Genomic DNA, 10,207 nt, shown 5'->3' on the forward strand with positions numbered 1-10,207 from the left:
CCCTTATAATGGTGAAGCCTCACAACATATCACCAAGGTGGAAAATTTTCCCCCAATTAAAGATGAGGACAGTTGGCCCCTTTGCATGGGGAGGTCAGAAAAGGCCACTTTGAAGAGGTGGTAATTTAGCTGATACCAGCTACACAGGGATCCAGAGCAAGAACATTCCAAGTTTAACCCCAAAATTATTCATTTGCTCTCTAGATGTCTTCATTTTTATTCTGATTTAATTCTAATTTATATTCATTAGTATAAATAAGGGTGAAAAGTTGCCCTCTAGAAACAAATCAAATTTAAATTCATTTAACATATAACTTTGAATAGAAATGATAATTAAAATCAGAAATAATAAGGAAAAATAAACTCAGAGACTGTTCTCCACTACATCTCCCAATCCTATACCCATCACCTCCCATCCCCCACCCCCAAAACAGAGACAATATTATTGTCTCTATTAATGTGTCTTAATAGATGGGTAAGGTTCTGGGACATGTGGAGACACAGTCCTCATGGTCTGGCTGTGCCACTGTGCAGGAAGCGGTGACTTTGACCTCTTGAACTTCCCATTGAAGATGTATCTACAGATAAATACCACACTGCCACTCAAAAGTTTTCCACTCTAAGGTTAATATGCTTCCCAAATAAAGGAATTAGTTTTCACTGTAACTCTGTACCAAATTCCTCAAAGCTAGACTCATCTTAAGATCTGTCTGTTGGATCTTTAGGATGGCCCAATAAATAACATTCCTCTTCCCCACTGATGTAATTGAAATGCAAGACCAAGGTGTGAGCCTGCTTTGAGACCAAACTATCACCGTTTTATCAACTAAAGTTAATACTGGAGATTGTGGCGTATATCCACTGGCAAGCTGAATTCCTGATGCTTATCCATCCGGTCACAATGCTACGCCAGGGCAGCTCTGCCTGCCAGGTGCGCCTACCCCTGTAAAATTGATGTGTAGAAGACAATGTGTGCTTCTATAGGCAGATCACTCTAGGAGCAAGAAGGGAGGAAGAGGCAAGAGCTCTGTAGGCCCAGTCCCTGCTCCAAACCTCACTAATTAACTATATATTCCCCCTTGCAGTGGAAAAAATAGTAAAAGTAATTGAGAGAGGCTATGGAAACATCAGGATGAACAGGGAAGAAACTTCCCCACCTCCCTCTCTTCAACACACACACATCCAGTGCTGGATTCTGGATGTCCTAGCTCTGTCAATATATATTAATATGATGTTGGACAAGAACACTGACACCTTCCTGGGTCTCAGATTCCCACCTTCTCAATTAGAGATGGTTCTTCCCACCCAGCCATGCAGAATTGTTGTGCACACAAAGGATGAGTAAGTATGTCAAAGGCTCTGCAAAGTATGCAAAACTAAAGAATCGTAAGGTATCACTAACATGGAGAAATTGCAGCCACTTGACTCAGCATTTGCTCTTGCAGGGTCTTCTGACAAACTGGCAGAGATCCAAAACGAGAATGAGTGAGAGGGTCCCATGAGGTTATTCGACTCCTTATACTTGAGCTTGAGCTTGGCAGCTTTTGGCACTAAGACGCCTGCTCATTTCCTCCTGGGTACATTTCCTCTAGTTGGTCCAGATGAGAGGTAGTGCCCTGGTATCTGCTTCTCCTGTATGTGGTCTGGGTTCTCCAGAGTCAGTCTTCAGTATTTTTTCTTTTTTTCTTTTTTCTTTTTGAGACGGAGTTTCACTCTTGTTGCCCAGGCTAGAGTGCAGTGGCACAATCTCGGGTCACTGCAACCTCCGCCTCCTGGGTTCAAACAATTCTCCTGCCTCAGCCTCCTGAGTAGCTGGGATTACAGGCATGCGCCATCACGCCTGGCTAATTTTGTATTTTTAGTAGAGATGGGGTTTCTCCATGTTAGTCGGGCTGGTCTTGAACTCCCGACCTCAGGTGATCTGCCTGCCTTGGCCTCCTGAAGTGCTGGGATTGCAGGTGTGAGCCACTGTGCACAGCCCAGCCTTCAGTTTGAGAGATGGTTCTTGTAGAGGAATACATGCTATCCCATTCATTTTCTTGTTCTAATACAAAAGAGTCTTCATTAACACTTGTATTTGGGGTAAGACATTCTATTATTCCTTGAAAATGGGAACTGGAGAATCCCTAGGTAGGAGGGATTCCGACCCTGCTGGGGATGAGGTTGTGGAGAGAGCTGCAAAATGAAAAACCAGCTGAGGCCGAGAGTGGTGGCTCACGCCTGCAACCCTAGCATTCTGGAAGGCCGAGGTGGGAGGATTGTTTGAGCCCAAGGCTATGAGGCCAGCCTGAGCAACATAGTGAAACCTTGTCTCTACCAAAAAAGTCGGACGTGGCAGTGCACGCCTGTAGTCCCAGCTACTTGGGAGGCTGAGGTGGGAAGATGGTTTGAGTCCAGGAGGCAGAGGTTGCAGTGAGCCCAGATCGTACCACTGCACTGCATCCTGGGCAACAGAGCCAGACCCTATCTCAAAGACAAACAAACAAACAAACAAACAAACTGCAGCTGGAGAGTGCTAGGAGGGTACAAAAACAGAGAGAGGTGGACACAGGCCCACAGGCAGGGTAGGGCTGGGGAAACCTGCCTGATGCTTTCAAGAACAAAAGCTTCCCAAAGGGTTTATTTAATGGGGAATGGATCTGGAACCTCTTCTTCCAAATACCTCCTCTGGGTGCATTTTACGGTTCCATCCTTCAATTACTGCAAACCAGTGGTTCTCAACCCTGTCAGCATATTGGATGCTCTTGAAAGGATTTGAAAAAAATACTAATACCTGTCACCATTCTCTCTTCTCCTTATAAGATGGGCCTGGGCCCTGTATGCTGTTTGGTTTGCTTGTTTTAAACTTTGACTTACAAATAATCTCAAACTTAGGAAATAACTGACAGAAAAAGAACAGTACAAAGAACATCCACATACTCTTTTACTCAGAATCGCCTTTTTTACCCCATTTTGTCTCATGTATCTTTTATTCTATTTCCATATTATGTTTTCTATATTATGAAATGAAATGCTTTGAGAGTAAGGCATCATACTTCCTTAAATGTAAGATCAGCTTTGATGTGCATTTCCTAAGAATAAGATTTTTTTTTTTTTTTTTTTTTGAGATGGAGTCTCGCTCAGTCACCAGGCTGGAGTGCAGTGGCATGATCTCAGCTCACTGCAACCTCCGTCTCCCGGGTTCAAGCGATTCTCCTGCCTCAGCCTCCTGGGTAGCTGGAACTACAGGTGCGTGCCACCATGCCCAGCTAATTTTTGTATTTTAATTTTAATTTATTTTATTTTTGAAATGGAGTCTTGCTCTTGTTGCCCAGGCTGGAGTGCAGTGGTGCAGTCTTGGCTCACTGCAACCTCTGCCTCTTGGGTTCAATCGATTCTCCTGCCTCAGCCTCTCAAGTTGCTGGGACTACTGGTGCATGCCACCACACCTAGCTAATTTTTTGTATTTTTAGTAGAGTCGGGGTTTCACCACGTTAGCCAGGATGGTCTCTATCTCCTGACCTCACGATCTGCCTGCCTCGGCCTCCTAAAGTGCTGGGATTACAGGTGTGAGCCACTGTGCCCAGCCTTTTTTGTATTTTTAGTAGAGACGGGGTTTCACATGTTGGCCAGGATGGTCTCGATCTCTTGACCTTGTGATCCGCCTGCCTCAGCCTCCCAAACTGCTGGGATTACAGGCATGAGCCACTGCGCCCAGCTAGAATAAGATATTTTCTTGCATAGCCATAGTACAGTCAACTCCAGTAAACTTAACATCAATACAAACACTTTTATCTTCTTTACCCAACATCTGTATTCCAGTTTTGTCAACTGACCCAATCATCTCTTGTAGCAATTTTTCTGGTCAGTATAGAATTCAATCTAGGACAAGCACTGCATTTAGTTGTCAAGTCTTTAACTGGTGTGTTTTTAAAAGTTCTCCGAGTGGAGGCTATTATCTTAAGTTAAATAACTCAGGAACAGAAAGTCAAATATCACATGTTCTCACTTGTAAGTGGGAACTAAATAATGTGTAAACAGGAACACAGAATGTGGAATAATAGACACTAGAGACTCCAAGGGTGGGAGGCTGGAGGGCGGATGAGGGATGATAAATAGCTCCTGGGTACAATGTACCCTATTAGTGTGATGGTTGCACTAAAAGTACAGACTTCACTACCACGTGTTGTATCCATGTAAAAAGCACATTTGTATCCCCTAAATCTATATAAATTAAAAATAAATAGATATTTTAGAATCTTTTGGATACATTGATACAGTAAAAAAATAAATAAGGGCTCTGTAGGTGATTTTAATGTGCATCTTGGACCTTGGGTCATTGTGTAAATGAATATTCATTTACTACACTACCACATATTGAGTACCTACCAGGTGTAAAGTATTATGAATAAAATTAAGGAGCTTATTACTTTAAGGACATACTATCCACAAGTCAACTATAATATCAGAGGGATAAGTATCATGAAAGAAATATTAACAAACCTATGGGAGGAAACTATAATTAAATTGAACAAGCTTACTGAGGATCTACTATGTGTCAGACTTTACAGAAACTGCTGGAGAAATAGATGGATACGTAAATGTAATTAATACACAGTTAAAAATTAATTAACAATTTTTTATTTTTTGGAATGGAATATCACTGTTGTTGCCCAGGCTGGAGTGCGATGGCATGATCTCAGCAAACTGCAACCTCTGCCTCTCAGGTTCAATCGAGTCTCCTGCCTCAGCCTCCCGAGTAGCTGGGATTACAGGCATGCACCACCATGCCCAGCTAATTCTTTTCATATTTTTAGTAGAGATGCGGTTTCTCCATGTTGGTCAGGCTGGTCTCGAACTCCCAACCTCAGGTGATCCACCTGACTCGGCCTCCCAAAGCGCTGGGATTACAGGCGTGAGCCACTGTGCCCAGTCAATTAACAGTCTTAATCACAAAAGTGAGGTTTTAAAAGGTTTTTTTTTTTTTAGAGGAGGTGGGGCTCAAAAGATAAGCAGGATTTTACTTTTAGAGATGAAGACATTTCAGGCAAGGAAACTTCAAGAGGAAAGCTAGGTGAGTGCACAGTGGAGTAAGGAAAGAATCGTACTTCCCTGTGACCTGACAACTGGGTGCATAGGGATGTGCTAGGAGATTGTGCTGAAGAAGTAGGCTGGAGAATGTATGGTGGTACAGTCACTTCGCAAAACAATTTGGCGGTTTCTTAAAAAAGTAGAAGTTATCATACAACTTAACAATTCTGCTCCTAGGTATCTACCCAAGAACACATAAAGACTTGCACATGAATGTAATGTTCATAGCAGCATTATTCATAAAAGCCAAAAAGTAGAAACTCAAAATGTCCATCAACTGGTGAATGGATAAATAAAACACAGCATACCCATACAACAAGATAAATAAGTGAGTAATAAAAAGGAACGAATTAATGATATGTGTTACAATGTGGATGAATCTAAAAGAATTAGATGGAAAGAATAATTTATTATATGGTTTCATTTAGAGATAATTTAAAGAGATAGGAAGTAGATGAATGGTTGCCTGGGGCTGGTGGTGGGAACAGAAACTGACTACAAATGGCCACAATGGAAGATTTCTTTGGGGTGATGAAAATGTCCCTAAAACTGGATTATGGTTATGGCTTAATGACTAAAACAATGTTGAACTGAACAATTAAAACAGGTGAATTTTATGGTATGTAAGTTATACCTCAATAAAGCTGTAAAAATTAAAAAAAAACCTGTTAATCAAAATTAGGCAGAAAGAAAATAGGAAGCGCAATCTTAGAAATAAAAAATACAATTATTGAAATTCAAAAAACTTAATAGATGGGAAAAACTCTGGACTGGACAAATTATTTAGAAGACTGGCAAATTGGAAGGCAAGGAATTCACCAGGATGCAACACAAAGACAAAATCTTTTTTTAAAAAAATAACATCTCAGGATATAGATAGTGAGGCTTCCTCACTTACCTAATGGTAGTGCCAGAAAAGATAATGGAGGTAATGGCTAGGAAGCAATATTGCAAGAGAAAATCAGTAATAATTTTCCAGAATTAAAGAAAGCACATGCACCCCTGTAATCCCAGCACTTTGGGAAGCCAAGGCGGGAGGATTGCTTGAGCTCAGGAGTTTGAGATCAGCCTGGGCAACATAGTGAGACCCTGTCTCTACAAATAAAGTTTTTTAAATTAGCTGGGCATGGTGGCTCATGCTTGTAGTCCAGCTTGAATATGGGAGGTCAAGGTTGCAGTGAGCTTTGATCACACCACTGCACTCCAGCCTGGGTGACAGAGTGAGACACTGTCTCAAAAAAAAAAAAAAAAGTACCTCCTTCTTTTGCAGAGGATAAACTAACACCAAGACAGTTCTAGAAAACCTGGGGGACAGTAAAAATAAACAAAACAAATCTGAAATGTTATCAAAGAGAAAAGGCAGCTTATTTATAAGGGAATGAAAATTAGATTGGCAGTAAAATTTTTAACCAGCAACACTTAGTACCAGAAGACAATGGAGTACTATCATCAATGTGGTATGGGAAAATAACTGTTCACTAGAATTTTATATCCAAATAAATCATCATACAACAGTGAGGGCAAAATTAAGACATTTCCAACAATGAATTCCCTCCCATACCAAGGTGCCTACAGAAAGAACTATTAAAGGATGGACTTCAGCCAGAAGAAAAGTGAACCCAAAGGGAACACTGTAGATTCAAGAAAAAGAAATAGCAGAAAAATTGACAAAATGTCATAAATTTAATTAACTTTTAACTATAAAAACTATTTTTAAATTTAAGAAGTAAAAACAGATTGAATGCGGTGGCACATGCCTGAGCTTTGGAAGGTTGAGGCAGGAGGATTGCCTGAAGCCAGGAGTTTGAGACCAGCTTGGGCAGTGAGACTCTATTTCTACAAAAAATTTTTGAAAAAGAAAATATTAGCTGGGGGTGGTGGTGTGGACCTGTTCCTAGCTACTTGGGAGTCTGAGGTGGGAGGATCGCTTGAGACCAGGAGCTTGAGGCTGCAGTCAGCCATGACTGTGCCACTATACTCCAGCCTGGGTAACAGAGCAAGACCCTGTCTCTTAAACAAACAAACAAAAAAGTAAAAATAAAACTCTAGGCAGCAATAACAAGATGGGAAGGAAGGGGCTGTTAAATGACTAAAATATACAAAGTTCTTTCATGGGAAGAAACAATTACATACTAACTTTGTTAGAAAAAAAATCAGAGTTAAGTATGTATGTTGAAAAAACAAAAAACGATTCTGAGAAGAATAGAAATAAAACCTAAAGCTCTCAAACCAGCAGTGGAATATGGATCACTTTACTAATCTGATAGAAGGCAAGAATGGAAGAAAAAGAAGCAAGGAGAAAGAATGGTAAATGAAAAACACAAGATCTGATGGAAGAAGAGCCCAAATATATTAGTAATTGCAATAAATGCCTGTGGATTAAATTCACCTGTCAGAGACACAACCAAAATAAAACTCATAGAAAGATTAAATATGAAGATATGGAAAATATTTCACATACAAATAGTAGTCAAAAGAAGGGTGGCCTATTAATAACAAAAACTTCTAATTTAAGCGATTAGCATAAAGTGGTGAACAGAGGCACTACATAAGGATCAACTGTGATTTCTAATGCAGAATATACTTTAAGAAACACTGCCTACTGTGTGCCAAGAATCATGTATGCCTCCTATACTGCTGTGTTTTCAGTGCTTGGCACATAATAGGTGTGCCATAAATATTAATGAGTGGAATGATTGCTATTTTATATTGAAATGATCTGTTTATGTGTTTGTCATACCACAAGGGCAAGACCATATCTTACTAATTGTTATGCCATCAACATTCAGCATAGCAGCTGGCACATAGTAGGAATTCCATAAGTCCACACTGAATTCAAGGATCATCTCTTCCGTAAAATCTCCCCTCACTGTTCCTCCCATACTGATTTGTCCTTTGTTTCTACTTCTATAGCACTCGTAACTGGAAACACCCAATTTAGCACCCAAGACATAATCTTCTAGCTTTCACTCCGTATTTCAAATCTTGTTTCTCTAAAACTATTTTAGATTCTTTGAAGATAGAGAAGATGCCTTGCACTGTGCCAAGTGTCTTTTCAGGTACTTGAATAAATACATGTTTTGGTTGATGTCACTATTTAGATGAATGTAGGTTAGATCAATAGTACCAGCTATACATGCCAAGGACGCTAAGGGCTATCTCCAGTCTCTTTTTTCATCCCTTGACCAAAGAGAGCCCTGTTTGGAGACAGGCTCATGTGCAAAGAATGTGAAGTTAATGAGACAGGTGGGAGAAGGCAGCTAGTGTTCAATTCCAAACCTCTGTGCTCTATTCCTCCTGGCAAAATAGTGAGGTTGGTGGGACACGGGGAGGGGAATGTCTGTGATCCCACAAAAAAATCTGTGGGAAGTGAGAGGGAGATGGTGAGGAAAGACAGCATGTTCCAGACGCTACAGGACAGACCTGGACCTGACCTTTCCCTGGCAGGCATGACACCAGGAGTTTATTATGAGACCAAAAGGAAACCCCAAGGCAAACAGCTAAATTCATCCACTTGAAACCTTGTATGGGAGACAGTGAGGGATGTTGTTCTCCATTTAGGCAAGGCACAGAGGGGAGTCTCTGACAAGGAGCTCCTAATTGGGGAGCTGCAGAGGGTTAACAAAGAGCACTGGTGGCATCTTTTTGCTGGTCTTCTTGAAAAAGACATAGTCTGAGAAGTTCAATCAGGGCCCTGCATGAGGTAGGGAGGTGGGCTGGCTGACCTCCCAAGGTCCTTCCTAATCCTATAATTATTTCGTGAATCGTGAATCGTGCTCTTCCCCATTTATGCTCCTACACACGTCTGCACCCAGTTTGATAGTAAGTACCCTAGGCTGCATTCCAGGTTTAGTACGGTGCCACGCAAGCTGCTGGCACTCAACAAATGACGCAAATATTTGTTGAATGAAGGAATAAATGGATCAAGTGTTTAAATAGAGCCCACATGACCTCCCCAGCTGTAAAGTATGGCAGTTGAATGAAATCACAACATTCTAGGCACTTGAGCAAAGCCGGCGGGGACACACACACACACACACACGCACACACACACACACACGATTCACATTCCCACCTTGGAAAAAGCACAGACCACCTGCTCAGCAAGCAGGCTGTGGGAATTTCCTTGGCAAGGATCCTCTTTCTGTGCTGCTTTAGGATGGTGCCTCTAGAAGGTCAAGTCACCCAGATTTAGGACCGTTTCCCTTCCCGGTTGGCCTCCAAGACAAAGTTTCTGTCTGGATTCGGCCCGGGCCTCCCGGAAGGCGCATCCGCACTCGCTCCCGGCTCCGGCGCCCCGGGCGTGCAGCTCGCTGGCCTGCTGCGCCCCACCTTACCTTGGTGAGCTGGGCGATCTTCTTGCACATTTTCACGTGCATCTCGGGATCAGAGTCCATTCTCCAGCCGGCGCCACCGTCGGCTTTGGAGCCGTGGCAAGTCCCGGGCGGGTTAATTTTGCTATTGAGAGCAGAATCCATCGCTAAAACGCGCCCAGCACTCAGATTCTCGCTAGTTTTCTCCCTGCCCACCGTGTGCACGTGCGTGCGCGCGCGGGCGTGCGAGCGTATGGGTTTCTCGGGAGAGGTGGCACTGCAGTCCCGTCGCCTGCACCGCCGCGTGGCCCCAGCTTCCCGAAGGTCTCCGCCTCGCGGGCCCACCAGCGCGCCCACCCTTTCTCCTCTCCCGCTGGCTCTCTGGCTGGCTGGCTCCGCGGGTACCCGCACCCTGCGGCGAGGCATAGGCGCCCCGCACGTGCCGCTGGCGATCAGTCTGCAGTTCCCCAGCCAGTGCAGGTTTCGTGTGCAAGGGGAGAGCTTCCGCGGCTAGGAGCTGCCGGCCTTGGGGGGTTTGCGCTGGGCGGGCACTGCGCTCTTGGACACGTGGGTGGCGCGCAGCCCTGGACTTGGTGGCGACGGACCCTGCCCGCGGTGAGGATCCCAGGCTAAGGAGGAAGAAGAGCCTCCGGAGAGGGACAGGGCACAGTGACTCGTGGCTCCCGAGTCTCCGAGCTGATAGCGGAGATGGCGTTGGGGGACGAGATGCTAAGAGAGGGGCGGGTAGGTGAGGGCGAGCCACCGGGACTCGAGGAGGTGTGGGATCCGGGGCGCACGGTGTGGGCCAGCGCCTGAGTTGCGCG

The 10,207-nt window shown here is 43.7% G+C and overlaps 1 protein-coding gene across 3 annotated transcripts in view; it reads right to left on the reverse strand.

Annotated features, from left to right (window-relative positions):
* FAM184B (family with sequence similarity 184 member B) overlaps nucleotides 1-9,981 on the reverse strand; it is a 151,003-nt gene extending 141,022 nt beyond the window's left edge. For all 3 annotated transcript variants that reach the window (XM_054485848.2, XM_054485847.2, XM_063663551.1), the window contains exon 1: nucleotides 9,408-9,981. In XM_054485848.2, the coding sequence (XP_054341823.1) occupies nucleotides 9,408-9,809 (402 nt within the window). In that variant the 5' untranslated portion in view covers nucleotides 9,810-9,981. The remainder of the gene's footprint in view (nucleotides 1-9,407) is intronic.
* Between the last annotated feature and the right edge of the window lie 226 nt (nucleotides 9,982-10,207).

The sequence above is a fragment of the Pongo pygmaeus genome, chromosome 3 (assembly GCF_028885625.2).
Source record: "Pongo pygmaeus isolate AG05252 chromosome 3, NHGRI_mPonPyg2-v2.0_pri, whole genome shotgun sequence".
NCBI classification, from domain to species: Eukaryota; Metazoa; Chordata; class Mammalia; order Primates; family Hominidae; genus Pongo; species Pongo pygmaeus.